The sequence below is a fragment of the Aotus nancymaae genome, unplaced genomic scaffold, assembly GCF_030222135.1.
Source record: "Aotus nancymaae isolate 86718 unplaced genomic scaffold, 86718_ANA_hifiasm-v0.15.2.pri h1tg000022l_1, whole genome shotgun sequence".
Classification (NCBI taxonomy): Eukaryota; Metazoa; Chordata; class Mammalia; order Primates; family Aotidae; genus Aotus; species Aotus nancymaae.
Genome location: NW_026988435.1, coordinates 37,016,467 through 37,037,686, shown reverse-complemented (window position 1 = coordinate 37,037,686; position 21,220 = coordinate 37,016,467). Strand labels below are relative to the sequence as shown.

Below are 21,220 nucleotides of genomic sequence, written 5' to 3'. Positions count from 1 at the left end.
AGCAGACACGCATCGAATGATGAGGAATCGGAAGAAAGAACCTATGAGGAAAGGTCCTGGCTGGCTTTGGGTTTCAGAGGTTCTTCTGAGTCCAAGTTTTAAGCGGTGCAGATTGTGAAGAAGCTCAGAGCCAGAGCAACAGCAGAAGCTTCAGGGCAAATCTGGGCCATTTGGCTGGGCATGGTGGCTCACAGCTGGAATCCCAGCACTTTGAGAGGCCCAGGCGGGCGGATCATCTGAGGTCAGGGGTTTGAGACTAGCCTAATCAACATGGTGAAACCCCATCTCTACTAAAAATACAAAAAAATTAGCTGGGCATGGTGGCAGTCACCTGTAATCCCACCTACTCAAGAGTCTGAGACAGGAGAATCACTTGAACCTGGGAGGTGGAGGTTGCAGTGAGTGAGCCGAGATCGTGCCACTGCACTCCAGCTAGGCGTCAGAGCAAGACTGTGTCTCAAAAAAAGAAAAAACAATTGGGCCATTTGTCCAAGATTCCTAGAAGTCCGGGGCCAGTTGGGGACAAGCTGGAGGGGCTACTGTGTGGCCTCCTGCTCCAGGTAGCATTGGCCTCTGGCCCAAACACTTTGCAGGGCCCAAGTCAGAGCTGATGGAGCTTGGAGGTCAGGGGAGGCGCTGGGCAAGTCTGGGCTGCTTGCACCCTGAATTCCACCCCTCACAGGTCCACCTACCAGCCCGCCTGGAGACAGGGGGATGGCCCCGATGGCCTCTGCAGAACACAATGAAAAGCAAAGGTTTTGTGGGGAGTCTTCTCTACGTTATGTGCCAACAATGTTGGCTTGGAATCATCTTGGTAGTCATCAAATTGACCCATTGGAGGCTGTTTTAAAACTTCTTGCTGGTGAATGCCAGACCAAGAGAACCATTAAAGACTTGAAATAGGCACTTTGAACTCAAAAATATCCTCCTTTGAAAATTTAATGTTTAGAAAAACAAGTGAGTTTAAAAACTCCATTATTCAAAGCAGGGTAAATGGAAAAGACATTTCAAATAAAAGTGTTTTCTTTAGGGGTGGAGGGACGTGGCCGTTCTCTCCTTTGGGTCCTAAGATAAATATGGTTTCTGGCCCCCTTTCCCAGGGAAAAACGAGAGGAGAAAGCACAGCAAATGGTTTTCCATGAACATCTCAGTGTGACGGAGGGATTCTCAAAACTCACTGAAATCCACACACAGCTGAAATAATATTGCAAATGACTCGAGGCAGTTACAAATGATCCCCCATTACAGCCCACATAAAATTCCTAATCTATGTGCCATCCCTTAGAATGCTGTGTAGTTAGACACATTTACGAAATGGAGAGACATGTGATGGCCTCTGGAAGGATTTTTGAGTCTAGGCCCTGGAGAAAAGCATGGGGAAAAAAATCTTACCAATAAAATTTCATCTGCTTCCCTCAACTGATATTCGTATGAACAGCATTATTTCAAGAACTTGTTTTATTGCAGAAGCAATACAGAAACACATGCTGATTATAAAATTTCAAGGGCTACAGAGCATTTAGGGTAAAAAGTGTACCTCACCCCTCTCCACATCTCCAATTATTCCACCTTTCCTGGCAAGTAGCAGAGTGTTGAAAACCAAGCCGGCCCCCACAGCAAGTTGCCCATTGAGCAAAGCAAATACACAGACCTCGTTCCTGTATGAAAGGGGCCAAAATATACAATAAGCTGGTCCATAAATAATTATTAAGTTCCTCTGAAGTCCAAGAGACACAGAAATAAGCAAGATACTGTCCTTGTCCTCAAGGAAACTCACAACCTTGGGGGAGATGCAATAGGAAAATTAAATTTAAAATATTAATAGCAAGCAGCTGGGCTTGGTGGCTCATGCCTGTAATTCCAGTACTTTGGAAGGCAGAGGTGGGTGGATTTCTTGAGCCCAGGAGTTTATGGCCAGCCTGGGCAACATAATGAGACCCCATATCTACAAAAAATTTAAAAATTAGTCATGCATGGTGGTACATGCCTATAGTCCCAGCTACTCGGGAGGCTGAGGCAGGAGGATTACCTGAGCCCAGGAGGTGGAGGCTGCAGTGAGCTATGATCACACCACTGCACTCCAGACTGGGCAACAACAAGAATCTGTCTCAAAACAAACAGACAAAAAAAAAAAAAAAAAAAGAAATGAGGGAAAAAAAAGAAATTAAACAGCAAGCATTAAAAGAAGAGCCCAGGCTAGGCGCAGGGGCTCACGCCTGTAATCCCAGCACTTTGGGAGGCTGAGGCAGGTGGATCACTTCAGGTCAGGCATTCCAGATCAGCCTGGTCAACATGGTGAAACCTCATCTCTACTAAAAATACAAAAATTAGCTGGGTGTGGTGGTGGGTGCCTGTAATTTCAGGCTTGACTTGGAAGGCTGAGGCAGGAGAATCCATTGAACCCAGGAGGTGGAGGTTGCAGTGAGCCGAGATCACATCACTGCACTGTAGCCTGGGTGACAGAGTGAGACTCTGTCTCAAAAAAAAAAAAAAAAAAAGAGAGCGAGAGAGAGCAAGCCCGTGGGCTATGCTGATGGTGGAGACAGTAGGATCTCAGAAAGGAGCAACTCCTCATGCTGAAGGGAGGCTTCCTCAAGGGTCCCGCCTGAGGCTGGGTCTCCAAATGGCTGGGAGGTCAAGGCCATATATAAACAGGTATAGGAACCAGCAAGAGCAAGCCTTCACCCAGGCGCCAGGTCAACGCAGAGACACTGCGGGAGATAGGTGGGAAGGAGGGAAGGGCCAGATGACGGGGTGATGGTGATTGCGATGCCAGAACAAGAGATCAGAAACAACATGTAGGAAGACCCGCAGAGAGCAATAAGCAAGCTCGGGAGATGGCTTTCATCTCTAAGGAAAAGGTTCTACCAACGTCTCTGGGGCCATTCAGCCCAAATCCTCTGGCTAAATGGCCCTGAATCAGCAGGATCTATGCTACTTGGCCTCCTGGAGGTCTCATCTATACTGCAGGCTTCTCCCCACGGCCCGAGTCTCTCCTTCCAGGTGAGCCCATGCTCCCGAGGGTTGCACTGGATTCTCCTGGGAAAATCAATCTAACTGCACTCCCTTCAACATCCGGGGCCTCTCCTGGTAGGTGTGGGGCGGCCTATCATGTAGGAAAAGCAGATGAAGCCACGTGGCTATGACGTGAAGAAAGTTTTCTGGTCAAACACTGTCTCTTTTCCTGCAGCTGATGTCTAAAACCCCAGCGTTATCCAAGCCACGAAGTTGTGCACTCCTGCCGTGAACCAGCAGCCATGCTCTGCCCTGGGGTTCTGAGAAGGAGGCAGGCCGGGTCCTTGTCCTCTGGGAACCTGCTGGTTGCTAGACTTGGATCTAGTAACCCAGGCCAACTTGGATCCTTGCTGAGTTGCAGGCACTTTGCAAAGGCCATCACTGCAAGCGGTTATAAGTCCTTGAGACCGTGGACTTGCAAATCCTCAAGATGTGATTTTTATGGGGGTCTGGAGAAGCCAGAGGTGGGAGGGGAAGGAATGTGGGTCCAGCAGAGCTCAGGCATCCCACCCCAGTCTGTCCTGATGACCCACCATGCCCCATGTAGGTGAATCCTTGGGAGGCTTCCACTCAGATGTAACCCAGAAGCTTAAATGTGCCGATGTAATACCAAATAAGCTTTGTTTTCTCCCGAGGAGGGGAATCCAGTCCACATGGGTTGCCAGGCAGTTTAGTGATTGCTGAGGAGTGATGAAGATAAAATTCTTAGGGACAAATCATCTCTTAATTTTCCACAAATATGCACATTTCAGGGAGTGAAAGGGCGTATCATTTCATGGCCTTATAATGGGCACTGGAATTCCTGGCATAGCTTTACCTCCTCCATGGTATGCATGCTTCAGCTCATTCCAGGTCCCGTTTATGTCCCAGCCCGGGTTTTCTTTCTTCCTGACTTACTTCTCTCACTGTGCCCTCTCCTGTAGTATTCTAGGTGTCCCGAGTAGCTCCTGTTAATAAGTTTTTGGGTACAAAGGCAGATTGATTTGTTATAATGAAAGTACAAATGCATTTTTACTGGAATATGAAGGAGCTTGCTGTTTTTTTATTTTTATTTTTAATTTTTGTGGGTACATCGTAGGTGTATATATTTATGGGGCACATGAGCTGTTTTGGTATAGGTATGCAACACATAATAATCACATCACGGAGAATGGGGTATCTGTCCTCTGAAGCATTTATCCTTTGTGTTACAAATAATCCAATTACAATCTTTTACTTATTTTTAAATGTACAATTAAATTACTATTGACTATAGTTCCTCTGCTGTGCTATCAAACACTAGGTCTTCTTTTTTTTTGAGACAGAGTCTTGCTCTGTTGCTCAGGCTGGAATGCAGCCTCCACCTCCCAGGCCTGCCTCAGCCTTCTGAGTAGCTGGGATTACAGGCATGCACCACCAGGCCCGGCTAATTTTTGTATTTTTAGTAGAGATGGGGTTTCACTATGTTAGCCAGGCTGGTCTCAAACTCCTAGCCTCAAGTGATCCATCTGCCTTGGCCTCCCAAAGTGTTGGGATTATGGGAATGAGCCATTGTGCTCATGCCCAGCCAAATACTAGATTTTTTTTTTTTTTTTTTTTTTTTTTTTTTGTAGACAGAGTCTCACTCTGTTGCCCAGGCTAGAGTGCAGTGGCACAATCTCAGCTCACTGCAACTTCTACCTCCTGAATTCAAGTGATTCTCCTGCCTCAGCATCCTGAGTAGCTAGGACCACAGGCACGTGCTACCATGCCCAGCTGACTTTTGTATTTTTAGTGGAATCAGGGTTTCACCATGTTGGCCAGGCTGGTCTCGAACTCCTAACCTTAGGTGATCAGCCTGCCTTGGCCTCCCAAAGTGCTGGGACTACAGGCATGAGCTGCCGTGCCTGGCCAAATACTAGGTCTTATTCAAGGGGGCCTGTCATTTTGATAAGAGGGATTTGAAAATATTTAGCAGAGGAGGAGGAATTTGAGTTGGACTTCAGCAGGCTAAATATAATATATATATATGGGGGGCAGGCAATGGTGAGGGATTCAAATGGAGGGAGGAAGAATGGAAATAAATAGAATTCAGAGTCGGGGCGTGGAACCCTGGGGGCAGCTGCAGAGGAGGGAAGCAGGCTCTGTGTGATGGCGAGTCATGGGTGTTAATGCGGAATGCCACTTGAACTCACAATGCTGGGCACTGCACATGTGCGAACTCATTGAATCCTCACCAGGAATCCTATGCGGTAGCTACACTGTTGTTACCCCTCCATTGAGCAGACGAGGAAACTGAGGCACGGGGAGGGTAAGTCAGTTGATAAATGGCAGGAGTCTGACCCCAGAGCTCAATGCTCTTCCCTGAGACCTCTTCCTTCTCGCTCAGTCTGCTCAGGCGGCCAAAACAAAGACCACAGACCCAGCAACTTAAACATGTATTTTCTCACAGTTCTAAAGATACAAGGTCCAAGATCAAGGTGACAAAGTCCAAGATCAAGACTGGTTCCTCCTGTGGGCTCTCTCCTTGGCAGGGTCTTTCCTCTGTGGATGCAAATCTCCAGCGAATGTGTGTCCACATTTCCCTTCTTATTAAGGGCACCCATCAGATGGAATCAGAGCTCACCCTAACAGCCTCATGTTCACTTCAGCACCTCTTTAAAGAATTTATCTCCAAACAAAGTCATATTCTGATGTCCTGGGAGTCAGGGCCTCAACATGTGAATCTGATGGCACAGTGCAACCCTAACCAGTGGGCAAGTTCAGTCGAGGAGCCTCTGGCTGCAGAGCTGGGAAGGTCTTGGCTGGATTTCAGGGGATCAGTGTGCCAGCTGTGTGTGGCATGGTTGGGGCTGTGGCCCTGGAATCTGGCCGCACACTAGGGTCACTCAAGGAGTTTTTAAAAATCCCAGTGCCCCTGCTGACCAACTAAACTGGACTGGCTGGAGTGGGGCCCGGGCACCTGTCATCTGCAAAGTTCCCATGTGGTTCCAATGTGCAGCCAGGAGATCAGAGGAAAGACAGCCTGGAAATCAAGACACCTGGCACGAAAAGGGAGTAGGATTTGGAAATTGATCTGTCCAGGCCCAGGGAGCATGAAAGCTGCCACAACTGCGGAGCTGAACCCAGCCCATGGCAGGTCACTCAAGCCATCATTCAAGAGGCTTGATGGCTGTAACCACAAAATGCCATCTCTCTGAGGCCACCGGTGATGAGCCAGAGACCATCCGACACTCTGCTCTTGGGGCCCCCTGAAGCTGCACCTCAGGCCACGCTGCCACCACTGACCCCCAGCCCTAGGGTTGTGGCTTCAAAGGCCACTCTGTCTGCTCAATGCCCTCATTTTATGAATGGAACAGCAGATCCCAGAGATGTACGGTGACCTTCCCCATCAAGAAGCAAATCTTTGCTGGTGATACGTCAGGAAATGGAATCGTGAGGAAACCACCAGGTTTTCAAAGGGCAGGCCTGAGGGTGGGCCATAAGCTTGTCTCTCTCAGTAGATTCCTGCAAGATCAGGCTGAGAGGATATGCCTGTCCTTGGAACCCAGGGCTGATAGGGGCTGGCAGTGGCCAGTCTAGGTCAAGGCAGCCAGGCCTTCTCTGAAAATGACCCTTGGCTGACCCATCCCTGGACAGCCCCAGCCCACGGGAAGCTCTGGAGGCCAGACCAGCTCTGAGCTGTCCAGAGGGGCAGGTGAACTTCTCATCTCAGTGGAACTTTCTTCAGAAGGCTCTACCCACACACAGCCTGCTCCCTGGGGTTGGTCTCTCCTAACTCAGCAAACTGATCCCGTAGAGACCCAAGAGGCAGCTCAGCCATGACATTTCCTACTTGTTCACAGCGGCTGCACAGATCCGCAGGGGCCCTGCTCTTGCGGGGCTTCCGTTCCGGTGGGGGAGACAGAAAAGCAAGTACATACGTAAACAGACAACATTGAAGATGGCTATAGGAACTACGAAGAACAATCCTTATGCTTCATAAGCTCACTTCTGGCTTCAGGGTGTTTTCATGAGAATTGATTTTGTAAACAGTGCTGCCTCGTCCACCATTCCCTTTCCTCCTGGGGAGGGAAACCAAGCGCAGGTTTTGTGTTGGGTTCCAGGCTACATGCAGCAGGGAGCGTGAACACTGATGCGTCCTGCCTCACACAGCCTAGCTGGGGAGGAAGACCAAGCCTGTGGAACAGGCAGGTAGAAGGGCAACCCAGGACTGTCTGCCACAGCGCTTCCTGAGCAACTGGCAAGAGTGAGGCGCCAGGGGCATATGCGCACGTGGGAGGTGGGCCCTGCCCTCTGGGAGCCCTGCAATAAGCCAACTCTACAAGGAAAGGGACCATCGCTGCTCATTAGTGTTGTTACTGGAGGTCTTAACGGGGATGTAACAAACCACAAGATTTGGGCCCTGCCTCCTCGGAGCTCACAGTCTAACTGGGGAGGTAAGAGCCTGTCTAGTCATCTTTCTGTGTGACAAGGAATTCAGGAAAGAGCTGAGTTGTTACAAGTTAATGGAGCAGGAGAGGTGGCAGAGAAATCAGGAGGGGTGAAGGCAGGTGGGCAGGAGACGCAGGGGAGGTGGGGCAAAGGCATCAGCAGCCAGGGCATACCTGTGGCTTTAATGCGACTCAAGAATCCTGGGGTGGTGGTGGAGGCTGACATGATGGAAGGAAGGTTCTGGGTTGGTAAGACTGGACAGCAGAGCGGGGCTAGATGATGAAGTCCCTAGACCCAAGCACCACCTCCCTATTGGACAGGTGGGCACATAAGAGCCCTGGGAAGTAGTCGAGGGGGGTTGAGTCATGCAGTCTCTGAGGCTGGGGGAGACTCCTTGCCCACACTGCCTGCCTGCACCCCCATCACTTCCTGCTGACGTGGGCGCAGGATGCCACAGTGGGCCCCAGATCTGGGTTCTGGCTCTCTCTGAGGAGGGACTTCCATGATGAAAATGGACCTTTCCATAAAGTGATTTGGGGGGGTCAAAGGAGGTGTTTGCAACAGGCCCATTTGGAAAGCCATGGGGGCCACAAAAGCCTGACTTTCATGACGGGTCAGAACGATGATTCAAAGGTGGCAGAGAAGGAACACTGAGCGGACTCTGGGAGAGCAGCTCCGTTACCAGCCAGCCCAGCTTCCCCTCTGCAAGCACAGAAGAGTGCATGTGTTAGGGAAGGCATCCTCAAGGAGGTGACGACCGAGCCGTGCTAAAAGTCAGCACAAATAGGAATAAATGAGGAGAGGGAAGGCAAGAGGGCTGGAGAAAAGGGAAGATCAGGCAGGGCTTGAAGACCAAGTAGATTTGGGTCTTTTATCTTGGAGGACTGGGAACCCCCTGGATGATTTTCTTGCTCCATTACCCAGGCTAGAGTGCAGTGGCACAATCTCAGCTCACTGCAACCTCCGCCTCCTGAGTTCAAGCAATTCTTCTTCCTCAGCCTCCTGAGTAGCTGGAACTACAGGTGCACACCATCATGCCCGGCTAATTTTTGTATTTTTGGTAGAGACAGTGTTTCACAATATTGGCCAGGCTGATCTTGAACTCCTGACTTCATGATCCTCCGCCTTGGGCTCCCAAAGTGCTGGGGTTACAGGTGTGAGCCAATGCACCTGCCCCACCCCCCGGATGATTTTAAGCAGAAGAAGCGATGTTTTCAGAATAGCTCTCTGCCTGCAGTGTGGGGGAAGCTAGAAAGAGAGAGTGGGTGCAGCCAGACCAGGTGGAAAACTCAGCCATCCTTCTGCGAGGGGCAGAGCAGCTCCTTCAGCTCTGGCCTTTGCACTTGCTGTTCCTTGGGCTGAGAAAGCTCCTCCTGTTGATCTTTGCACGTGCCTCCTCTGCAACCAGGCCTCCATCCCCGTGTCACCTCTTCAGAGGGCCTTCCTGGCCCCCAGTCACGCTCTGTGCCACCTTATCCTTCACTAGCTGGAACCACCACTCATTTCTCTGCTGTTTGTTGGCTGCTCCTGAAAGTTCCAGGCGTCTCCTCAGCTTGTATTCCGCTGATCACGGCCCTATCACCAGGCTGGTTCCATATACCTTGGCCACAACTCTCAGGAGGCAGCGGGAGAGGGAAACAGAGTGGGCTGGGCCCCTCGTGGGCTCCCAGGCCACACAGCAGGAGGCGGGGAGAGAAGACAGGATGCAGGAGGGAAGGGGAGGCAGAGAGGACCGGCGGATGTACTTCTATCCCTAGAGGATGGGATGGAGCGAGGCATCCTACTGGATTCCAAGTCAGTGGAGGCTGTTACTGAGGATTCGGCCGCGTGGGGCTTTGGCACGGGGCCTCAGGACTCCAAGGTAACGCTGCAGAGAGGAAAGAGGCATCCCTGGCCTGGTCCCCTCTGCTGGAGGCCTGACAAACAGAGCGGAACCGCGGGTCTGGATCTTGAGAGGCATCTTGGGGTGCACGCGGTGGGCAGGGAGGGAATTAAGCATGCCGGGGGCAGCTGCTCTGGAGACGGCACTGGGGGGCAGCACCCCCCGGCAGCCCATGTCCCTTAACTAAGCTGGACGATGGCTTAAAAAATCCAGCAGCCGGCATGTCTAGGGGGCTGAACGTTCCATTCTTTGCTGGCAAGAGAACACAAGGCCACAGAATGCCGTGATGAGAAATAAAGGACCCAGTGACTCAACGCATTTGTGACAGGTTTATTGTGGAGCGCTGCATGGGCCTGCCAACACAGTCCAGACGTGACATTTAAAAGCCCTGCACATTCCATTTCCCCTGGTGGCCTCCCCACCGTCGACCGTGTGAAACACAGGCACCTTGTCCACATCGACCAAGAGTCTGCTGAGTAGGCTCTGGTCTTTCGTCCAGAGAACGTCTCCGCGCATTTGAGGAGAGCAGTGAAGGTGTTTTAAAAGCCACTTGCTTCCACCGGTGGACCTCCTGCTAACAGAGCAAAGGGGGCCAGGGTTCGTGCACAGATTGGTGGGGCCAATCTTGCAATGAGACATCTGAAAGTTTTTAGGGAAGCTGTCCAATCTTTTGTCTCTGAAATTCCTAATCTATAAAAGCATGTTTAAAAAGTCTTTTTTTTTTTTCTGGAGATGGAGTCTCCCTCTGCCGCCAGGCTGGAGTGCAGTGGCTCCATCTTGGCCCACTGCAACCTCCGCCTCCCAGGTTCAAGCGATTCTCCTGCCTCAGCTTCCCAAGTAGCTGGGACTACAAGTGTGTGCCACCACGCCCAGCTAATTTTTGTATTTTTAGTAGAAACGGGGTTTCACCACGTTGGCCAGGATGGTCTTGATCTCTTGACCTCATGATCTACCTGCCTGGGCCTTCCAAAGTGCTGGGATTACAGGTGTGAGTCACTGGGCCTGGCCTCTAAAATGTCTTAAAAATGCACATAACCTACCTGCTGTTTTGGTTTAATGAAAGAAGCCACTTGATTGGATCTCGTGATGCTCACTGACCAGGCACAAATGCCTTTCTCTCCAATAAAAGCAACAGCAACAAAGCTATTATTCTCTACTAGATGTCATCATTATCTCTCCATATGTAAATGAGGAAACTGAAGCAATTACATAACTTGCCCAAGATCACACCACTAGTAAGTGGCAGAGCTGGGATTTGAACCCGTGCTCTGAGCCACCATCATGGATTGCTGCTTAGCCGCCATAAGGTCCCCGGATGCAGTTATGTTGATGCCCCCTCTGAATCACTATCTTCCTATAGGGAAGTGGTTTACAGGAAAACAGAATGTTGCAAAATTATGAGAGAAATGGAGTAAGGTATTAGGCTGAACTTTCAGAGAAGCCGTGTTGTTATATACAGCACCATGTTTTTCTGGAGGCCAGGAATGAAAATTGAAAAGCTACAGCAACGTATGTTCTTACGTTTGGCTCAGACTGAGGGCGTCTTAGGCAAGCCTGAGCCTTTGGCAAATTCGCCCAGTGGAGGCGAGAAGGACAAAGGGCTGAGGTGGGTCAGCATCGAGCTTGCGGGTTGAAAATGTGTTGGAATCCTTACCAATGGCTCCAAACTCCTATGGCAACCCCAGCAGTGAGGGAATCGCATGAGGGAAGAGGGGCCCCTTCCCCATCTTTCCAAAGATGTAGCCACTGATTCTGTGGAGGTGGGAGCTCTGGAGCTGTGGACACGTGTGCATATATCTGTGCATCAAACGGTACACCTAGAACAAGGATTTGCCAAAGAGTTTGAAAAGTTGACTTGAGGGCCAGGCGTGGTGGCTCACGCCTGTAATCGCAGCACAGGCGAATCATGAGGTCAGGAGTTCGAGACCAGCCTGGTCAACTTGGTGAAACCCTATCTCTTCTAAAAATACAAAAATCAGCCAGGCATGGTTGTGCGTGCCTGTAATCCCAGCTACTCGGGAGGCTGAGGAAGAATTGCTTGAACCGGGGAGGCAGATGTTGCAGGGCAACAGAGTGAGACTCTGTCTCCAAAAAAAAAAAAAAAGAAAAGAAAAGCTGACTTGAGAACATCACTGTTTCCCAAGCCCCTCGGTGCCCTCAGCTCCAGGTGTAGGCCTTGTGCTCAGTGTTCTCTAAGATACACACTTCACTGAATAATCCTCAGAGCACAGCTCTGCACTCCACCCTCAGCCCAGGCTTTTCCCCACTTTCTGGGTGGGGCCTGGAAAGCAACGCAGTGGGTTATCGTGCATGAGTGTGTGGTGACAGGTATCAGAAGGGGAGAGGACAGCATGGGAAACGTGAGGGGAAAGCAGGGGCATCAGGGGTTTCTCCTCACTAAGGGAAACAGCTTTCTTGATGAAAAACGGCAGATCAAAAGTGTTCTCCCCTCTCCTGGGTCAGAGTTCAGAGAAACTCTATCAAGAGAAGGAACTGTTCAGCTCTTAAAGACATGATAGGCTGCGTCAAAATAAGGAATATTTCTTTTGAGGCTTGCAACATCACTCAAAAGCGATGTGCCAAGCAGATTGGAAATAGCAGCTGGCAGCCTCTGCCAGGATCTTCTATAGAACAGTATTTATCTATCTGTCTGTCTTCTGGCTGTACCTTGAACTCACTGTTTGACCTACTGTTACCAAGCCATAGATGAAGGCATTTAAGTCACCTGAAAGTCGCTGTTCACTGCCCCTCTCTCTCTCTTTCACACACACACACTTGACATCATAAAACAATAACATGGTAGCTGTTTGCTTCTAAGAGGTAGTATGCCCAACAGCAAGTTGCAAGAACAGTGTGCGTGTGTGTGTGTGTGTGTGTGTGTGTGTCTGTATCTTATAGCTGATGCTCTTTTATTTTTCTTTTTTTGAGACGGAGTTTCACTCTTGTTGCCCAGGCTAGAGTGCAATGTCACGATCTTGGCTCACTGCAACCTCCACTTCCCAGATTCAAGTAATTCTCCTGCCTCTGCCTCCCGAGTAGCTGGGATTACAGGCATGCACCACCATGCCCAGCTAATTTTGTATTTTTAGTAGAGACAGGGTTTCTCCATGTTGGTCAGGCTGGTCTCGAACTCCTGACCTCAGGTGATCCACCCACCTCGGCCTCCCAAAATGCTGGGATTAAAGGCGTGAGCCACCATGCCCAGGCCAGGTGCTCACTTTTTATTAAAAAAAAAAACATTTTTGAGAATCAGGTCACACAACTTAAAAATGCCTGGGGAGGCATTTACTTTAAAGAATAGACTTTTCCTAAGAGGCTATGGAACCCTCTGAAAGGGAACAGCTATCTATCTAGACATCAGGAGACACTCTGGAAGCCTGGATTTTCCTATGTAGGGTTTTCTCAAAGAAGGGCCCAAGAGAACTCTGGTTGAAGCGAACCATTCACATAAGGCTACTGTGATCATGGACTTCATCATGTTTCCCTACCCTACCAGACCCAGAACACCACACATTTCAAAGGAGGAGCTATTTTTCCTTGAATTTTTGGGACCATTGGCATCCAATGCCGTTTTCATAAAAATTTTCTTGGGTATTTTTGGAACTAAAGAGAATAATGAATAGGATTAATGAAGCAGGACTGTGATTTCCTGTGCCCGTTCCCCAACTGTTACCTGGGTGGGGTGCTGCCCCCGCCCTGTGCTGGAGTGGAGACATGGCCCAGATAATGGTCCCTGGTCCTCAGCCTCCTTCTTAGACCAAATGAGCAAGACTTCAGGAGCAGCCCCTTCCAAGGGCACTGTTGCTTTTGGGAAGCTCACATCTAAAGGAAAAGGAAACTGGAGAGACAGCATGGTCTCCTCTCAGGGTGATGTGGAATGTGTCATAAGCTGAGACTCTGGTGTTTTCTATAGTGCTAGTTTATTTCACTCACTCATTCAATAGGTTTTTTTTTTTAACCTAACCTACCATGTGCTACGTGACGATATATTGTACTAGTTTGAATCATATAAATTGCTGTTTTTATAGGTAAGAATTGACAATTTCATATGGTTAAATCTAGTATTTGGAGGGTTTTCCTAAGCTAGTTAGGTTTTCTTCTGATGGCATCAATGAAGGCATAGATAACCCAATCACTGCTATTTGCTATGGCGGCCTAGGTCTGCCCGGGTTTCTTTCCAGAAACAGGGCAGATACCAGTTTCTACCATGCATGTAATGGTGTGATATTTTGACTTAACATAGGGCTGAGTTACTGCTTTAGATCAGCTTCTCCCAGATGCCTTTTTGTTTTTGTTTTTGAAACGGAGTCTTGCTGTTACCCAGGCTGGAGTGCAGTGTCACAATCTCAGCTCACTGCAACCTCCACCTGCCGGGTTCAAGTGATTCTCCTGCCTCAGCCTCCCAAGTAGGTGGGATTACAGACGCCCACCACCACTCTGGGCTAATTTTCAGATTTTTAGTAGAGACAGGGTTTCACCATGTTGGCCAGGCTGGTCTTGAACTCCTGACTTCAGGTGATCCACCTGCCTCACCCTCCCAAAGAACTGGGATTACAAGTGTGAGCCACCGTGCCTGGTTCCAGATGCCCTTTTGTACAGAGGCAGTCTGAGGCCTGGGCCACTTGGGGAGCCCAACCACCACACTCCCCAACTCTGCAAGCCCTGCTCTGCAGTGTGGAGAGGCAGCAGGCCAGAGGAGAGTGATTTGTGGTGCACAATAAGGACAATCTTGTTTGGGCCCATCTTGTCTAATGCCATTGGAGCAAAGTACCAAAGTTCACTTGCAAATATATTTACACAGACCAATATGAAATTAAATGATTTAACAATCAGTTAAAAAGAAACAAAACAGGCTAGGCATGGTGGCTCATGCCTATAATCCCAGCATTTTTGGGAGGAAAAGGTGGGTGGATTACCTGAGGTCAGGAGTTCTAGACCAGCCTGGCCAACATGGCGAAACCCCATCTCTACTGAAAATGCAAAAATTAGGCCAGGCATGGTGGCTCACTCCTATAATCCCAGCACTTTGGGATGCGGGCAGAACACCTGAGGTCAGGAATTCCAGACCAGCCTGGCAAACATGGCGAAACCTGTCTCTACCAAAAATACAAAAATTAGCTGGATGTGGTGGTACACACCTATAATCCCAGCTACTCAGGAGGCTGAGGCAGGAAAATCGCTTGAACCTGGGAGGTGGAGGTTGCAGTGAGCCGAGATCGCACCACTGCACTCCAGCCTGGGTTAGAGCGAGACTCCATCTCAAAAAATAAAAATAAAAAACAAATAGCTAAAGAACAAACAAATAAACCAAAATCTGACACCTTTAGAATCTGGGGCCAAGGGAGATACCTAGTATCCCTTCACTAATTTATTAGAAGAAAGATGTTTTCTTTCCCTTGTACTCAATTTTTTGTTGACCAGATTCTCTGTGAATATGACTAATCTAGTACTAAAGTGCAGAGTATGGGAGATAATACAAAAGAATAAGATTTTGAAATATAAAACCAAGGTTTTGAGATACTTTTGATGCTACAGATATATGATATGAGCTTATTAAGTGATTAAATTTATTCAACAGGAGTTTCTAGAGCAGCCTTTCTGGTGGTGAATAACCAGGTGAACATTAACCACAGTGGCCAGTGGGGTGAGACTCACGCTCCTCAACCTCAGCTCTGGCGATATCTGGGGCCAGATCATTCTTTGTTGTGGGGGACTATGCTGTAGGATGATGAGCAGCATCCCTGACTCTACCCATGAGCAGCAGCAGCACTCCCACTGGCTGAGAATCATGGGGTCCAATGGATACTCTACAATCAAATGCAAACGGAATGATGTGTAAGGAGAAAGCACAGCTTCCTGGGGAACAACCCGCGTCAGCTTCGCAAAGCCGGAGGCGAGCCTGGAGGAATGGCCCACAGTGAGGGCGCGAAGCCTCTGGAGTGAGTGAGGTGGAGTGTTATGGAGTAGTACCCACCTTGACAACTGCATCCCTTCCAGCCAAACTCAAGACTGGACAACCAACACTGGCTTACACAGCTGAAGGGGTCCTGGGGAAGAGATGGGGCTTGCAGACTCAACTGTTGCTTCAAAAGGGGGTGGCCTAGGGGACAGTGAAAAGGATCTCTCCACCCACCTCTGAGCCTTGGCATTTCCTGATGGCTCTACCCATCTACAATAGCCATGCCTCTTCCCCCACTCCATCTGGTTCCTCCTTACTCCTCAGGTCTCAGCTCAAACAGCACTCTCCCGACTCCCACCCCAAGGTTCTCTGATCCTTTCCCTGCGGCCGCCCTCCCCTGGCCCCGCCAGTCTGCTCAGTGGTGCCTGCCATCCAAACTTCTCATGCAGAACTTGTCACCTTGTCACACACATACTGTGTATATTTATGTGGATTGCAGGAGTTTGGTTTTCTGTTTGTTCCTCCCATTAAACTAGGAACTCCATGAAGACAGAGATCCTGTTTCCATGGAGTGCCACACTCCTCCCAGAAGCCAATGGGGCACCCAACACATGGTAGACATCCCCCCCAAAATATCTGCTGAATTGATGAAGGAAACCACTTTTCCACAGAATGGCAGGAGAGGTCCAGTAAGTGAAGTTCATGAGGATGGAATCAAGCATGTGGTCATTGCAGCAAACAATGTAGCATCAATGTGTACGCTGGTTTATTTCTGCCAAGTGTGCCAGGCAAAAGCTGGTCCCAGACAACAGTGTGGGACATGTGCAAGTTTCTGTCTTTACCCATGTATTTTTGGGGGTGTTCACCAGTATATGATACATCTTTTGGACAAATGGTTTGTACCCTGAGCTGAATCACACACCCTCAATGTGTCAACAACTTATATCAAAAGCCTGGTGAGACAGTTAACTACTACACTGGGTGGTAGAGTTCAATGCTTTGAAACTGATATTATAAGGAATGATCATTTGCATACTGATCAGGGAGGGTGGGGAGCAAGGGGAGAGGGAGACTGTTCAACAAAGACTCGGTGAGCCTCTGATTATGTCTGTATTTCAAAGCACACATGATTGACACGGGGGCAGCAGGCCCACTGCTGACATCTAGTCTGCTTGGTTCCTCACCACCACTGCCAGGTTCCAACATCAAGAACACAGAGACATTTCCGTCTAACTTTTATATGAAGAATTTAATTATCTATACACGTAACTAATTCAAAAGGTTGTATTACAGTTGTTAAAGCCGCAGGTTTATATATTTATATATTTTACATTCATATCCGTGAAAATACTGAAGCGCAACCGAACGAGGAGGAGCGGTCCTCGCTCTCTGCACCATGTGAAAGGAGAAGGACCTCTACACGGACCGCCAGCACAGTCTCCCAACAGCGCCGGGCAAACGCGAGGGGAGTGCTCGTTACAGAGTCTTTAGGAGGATAGCTAGATTGTGCTTGAGGCTCCCCCTACCCCATTTTCTGTGCTGTGAGCAGCAGGCATTTTTATTGAGAGCTTCCAACTAGTGTTTAAAAGACAAACAGGGCTTCAGCTACAGCATATCCAACACACAAACAGACCATGAGCTCCATTTCATATTAATCTGTAGAAATTCCACAGTCTAGTTAAAAAATGTAAACATTGGAAATTAATTGCAAGGAGACTTCTATACATTCTTTCTTGTCAAGAAAATTACTTGTTCAAAATAGGTCATTCCATGAAAAATAATTGGAATAAAACTTCCTGTAACAGAGACTAAAAAGAGATTGTAGGTATCGTTGATCGTAATGACCTCAACAGCGTTGTCTACTGATTTTATGCTATGCAAACACGCAAAATTAAAAACCCCAAACAAAACACCAACTCAACCAGATAAATCTGAGACCAAACAAAAACACAGAGTGCTTTCTCACGTGGCTACAAGGTCACTGTGCAAAATAAACTTAAATGCAATATGATTAGAGCATCATACAAGGTAATAGCTTTGCCATGGAAAGAACTAATTTCTTATGTACAGGATGTATTACATGCTCAACAAGGTACAGCTGATACACACAAACAAGCACAAACACCTTCGCTTTAATTGGGCTCATTCTATACGTCTTTAAAACAGAGATAGTGAACTCCTCTGCACTTCTATAGTAAGGGGAAAGCCCCAAACTACACAATTTAGTTGGTAACACTGGACAAAATAAAAAATACATCAAGTCTCAGATTTATGGACATTTGGAACAATTTTTAATAGCACATGCAGCATTCCTTGATAGTGGGTCTTTTTGCAAAACCAAAATAGCAAAGAAGTCATATATTTTGTTTATTAAAAGGCTAAAATATATATTTAAAAATAATTTTAAAACTATTGAAAGCACCTGTGCAAAGGTGGGGGAAAGTCAATTTGAGTAACTAGGAAAGCCACAAAAGGACCCACTACCCTGTGTGTTTTTGTAATTTTTGCTCCTATCTCTGCAAGTAATAACTCAAACATTGCGATCACATGCAACTAAGGTAAAATGAGGTAAACTGCTCTGCAGTGAGTTCTTCTACTCAGAAGGCAGTAGGTGATCATGCTGGAAGTCACATGATCAAGGCTGCATCTCCCATCATCCCTCTGGGCAGTGATATGGGATAGTGGGTCTCTTTGAGGACTTTCAAGCCTGAGGGGGGGATGGACAACATATGATTCCTAGAAAAAGGAGGAAAACAACACATAAGCAAAACAAAACAATGAGCAAAATTCAAGCTAGGAAAATGAGTCAGGCATGTAAACAGCATGGTGCCAAAATGATTTAAAAAAAAAAAAAGGAAAAAGGAGGGAGGGGAGGGAGGGGACATGCTACAGAAGGAATGAAAATTAAAGAAAAAAAACCCCACGAGATAAACTCTTGCATTACAGAAGGTCTTCAAAGAGACGATTGCGAATGCAGCAATGGTCTAGCTTTAAGTTCTGCAAACAAAGCTCAGCAGAATCAGAGCAATGCTGCATGTTTTACCGGAAGATACCAGAGAGGCGAGGCGACAGAGCCACCAGGGCACTTACATTGCTGGCTTGGGTCCATGTCTGTGGTCAGCTTCACATAATTGGATGGGAAGAGCCCCACTTGTCCATTGACTTCTCCTTTCCACCAGTCGGGGTCCTCCTTGTTGAGGACATTGATGATCTGGCCCTTGTTGAAGGCCAGCTCGTCATCATTCTGCGCGATGTAGTCATACATCCCAATCACCTGGCACACTGCAGGAGACAGGGCTGGGTGAGTGGCAGCACACTCGCTGGAGAACGCGCAACAGGCACCGCACAGCCATTCAACATTCCCAGCTACTATTTCTGTCCTTGCAGAAAAGGATAACAGTAGGTGGAACTGTTCCATCAGGCTTTTACAGTGTGGGCAATAGAGGAAGACAAAGAATTAAAAACCAAGACAACAGCAAATGTTCACACTAAGTCTTTAGCTTTTTTTTTTGAGATGGAGTCTCACTCAGTCTTCTAGGCTAGAGTGCAGTAGCGCAATCTTGGCTCACTGCAACCTCCACCTCCCAGGATTTAAGCGATTCTCCTGCCTCAGCCTCCAGAGTAGCTGGGACTATAGGCACGTGCCACCATGCCCAGTTAATTTTTTGTATTTTTAGTAGGAATGGGGTTTGATATGTTAGCCAGGATGGTTTCAATCTCCTGACCTCGTGATGTGCCTGCCTCGGCCTCCCAAAGTGCTGGGATTACAGGCATGAGCCACCGCGCCCGGCCAAGTCTTTAGTTTTTATAATATCGTCCTCTTTTTCATGTTTACTTGTCAGCAGAAAATGTACAGTGCTAATTGAGGGCTTCCATTTCCAGTGCAGTGGAAATCCTTTCTACTGCTGACTCCAGACAGACTGGCCTATAACCCCATCCCATCTTCCACTGCACAGGACAGCTGTGTATCATGGGGAATTTACTATCATCTTTCCTTTTTGGTTTAAAGTGGAAGGTAATTTATTAGGTCAAATTATCTTTGACCTCCAAGAATTCAAAATCTTAGTGAAAATGAAAACCAGTGTTTTATTTATTTATTTGAGACATAGCCTTGCTCTGCTGCCCAGGCTGGAGTGCAGTGGTGTGATCTCGGCTCACTGCAACCTCTGCTTCCGGGGTTCAAGTGATTCTCCTGCCTTGCACTCTCAAGTAGCTGTTACAGGCATAAGCCAACACACCTGGCTAATTTTTGCATTTTTAGTAGAAATGGGGCTTCACCATTTTGGCCAGGCTGGTCTGGAACTCCTGGCCTCAAAAGATCTGCCCGCCTCGACCTCCTAAAGTGCTGGGATTACAGGCGCAAGACACCACACCCAGCCTAAAACCAATGTTTTAAAAGACTGTTCTGCTATATCTTTGCATCTCAAAATGATGTCTTGAAAGAAATTTCCACCCTCAAGAACAATTTTACTTTGCTCGTTTTCTCTCAAGCCTCTGGAGGTAAAATTGTTCTCTTTCTTTGGCACTTCTACTTCAGATGAGTCTGCACCATCAGGTCACAGTCCCTATTAATCTTTCTTAACCAACCTATATATATAGGTTTAGGCTTTTCAAATTCTCCAGCTAATTCAATCATTTCAGCGAATGATTTCACTGGTCCTGAGGAAGGAGCTGTACATGAAGTGGAGGGATACTGACACATCTCCCTGGGAGACAGCAGACCCTGTGAGAACCACACTCCTCAGCCTACAGGAGACCACAGCTCAAGCAAAGAGGCCCAGTGGGGACTGGGGCTCATCACAAAGTTTGCCCATCCTTTAGTTTCTCGAGAAGGCTGCCAGGTTTCAATCTTATCTCACTGGGTACATACAACACAAACATTAAACCACAAGGTATTGAAACAAAAATTCTACGCTTTCCACAAAAGCCAACCAAGAATGGTGGCTTAAAGACCTAATGCAGAAATCTGCTCTCCTGACCTCACCTCTCTCAGATCTTACTGAAGCATCTAATTTGGTTCCTTCAATCAGAAAATAGCCTACCAGGCCAACTGCTGTGCTCTGTTCTTTTCCAGTCCTCCAGGAAAGTGTGCACAACATCCTGCCCGCCCAGAGAAGTCCCCCTCTGCCCACAGTGAATATCACAGGGGAGCTATTTTAGTCACATCACAGCCCCCAACCCTCATGGTCCCCAGCTCCATCTCCTGACCTACTGAGACCCCAGCCATTTATTTTTGGGTGTCACTTTCTGTTGCCTCATCCCCTAGCCTAAACCCCAATTTAAATGTCTGGAAGGAAATCAAGAGGAAAATCTGGCCTTAATGCCACAGCATTCATGACTCCTGCAGGAAGAGCATTCCAACAAGGGTTCTGTTGTATCCAGCACAGAAAAGCCACTTAGATATTTGGTTCTTTCGAAAGACATATTCCATATTACATTAGTTGGTGTCAGTCCAAGCAAGTACAAGAAGTGCTTTAAAGCACATGTGAAAAACAACCTAAGATATTTAAAGAGAAAATCAAGTGGAAAAACTCAAGTGACATGCAGACCATTTTCCAGTTAGACACTGGAAATGCCTTACCTGCTGCTAATGCTGTTGACTTAGGTGGCTCTGTTGGAGTGATTTTGCTCGTCCCAGGGCTTAGAAGTTTTACATAATTAGCTGGGAACCAGCCTATTTGGCGCTTTTTCCCACGGGCCTAGTAAGAAAATAATTATATCAAACATTTTTAAAGGTTCATCTTTTGTAATACATTTCACTTTATAACAAAGCACTTATGTAAAGCTCACATATAATTGAAAAATAAATGACACTAACAGTAAAATCTATGGATTACTAGGTCACAAACGTAAAACACCATAGCTAAAATTCAAACTGTGGCAGTCATTGGTCAGCAAAGCCCAGAATGTTTTTGCTTGCGCTAGACTGTGTGGATCACAAAATCAGGATATGCCATGGATTGTCTAGGATAGGAAATTCTGCTCATGTAATGCTAGCACTCAGCTGTTTATTTCAGGTAATGTAAACATTA

General features: G+C 47.7%; 1 protein-coding gene across 10 annotated transcripts in view; it reads right to left on the bottom strand.

The window, feature by feature from the left end:
- ITSN1 (intersectin 1) overlaps positions 1–21,220 on the bottom strand; it is a 247,056-nt gene that overhangs the window by 44,221 nt on the left and 181,615 nt on the right. For 6 of the 10 annotated variants that reach the window (XM_064380114.1, XM_064380116.1, XM_064380117.1 and 3 more), the window contains 2 exons: positions 20,770–20,887; positions 18,279–18,470 (listed from right to left, as the gene is read on the bottom strand). In XM_064380114.1, coding sequence (XP_064236184.1) covers positions 18,279–18,470; positions 20,770–20,887 — 310 coding nt within the window. Of the gene's footprint in view, positions 1–16,418; positions 17,925–18,278; positions 18,471–20,769; positions 20,888–21,220 lie in introns of those variants that run through there. The other 4 variants (XM_064380120.1, XM_064380122.1, XM_064380121.1 and 1 more) reach the window with 1 other exon arrangement.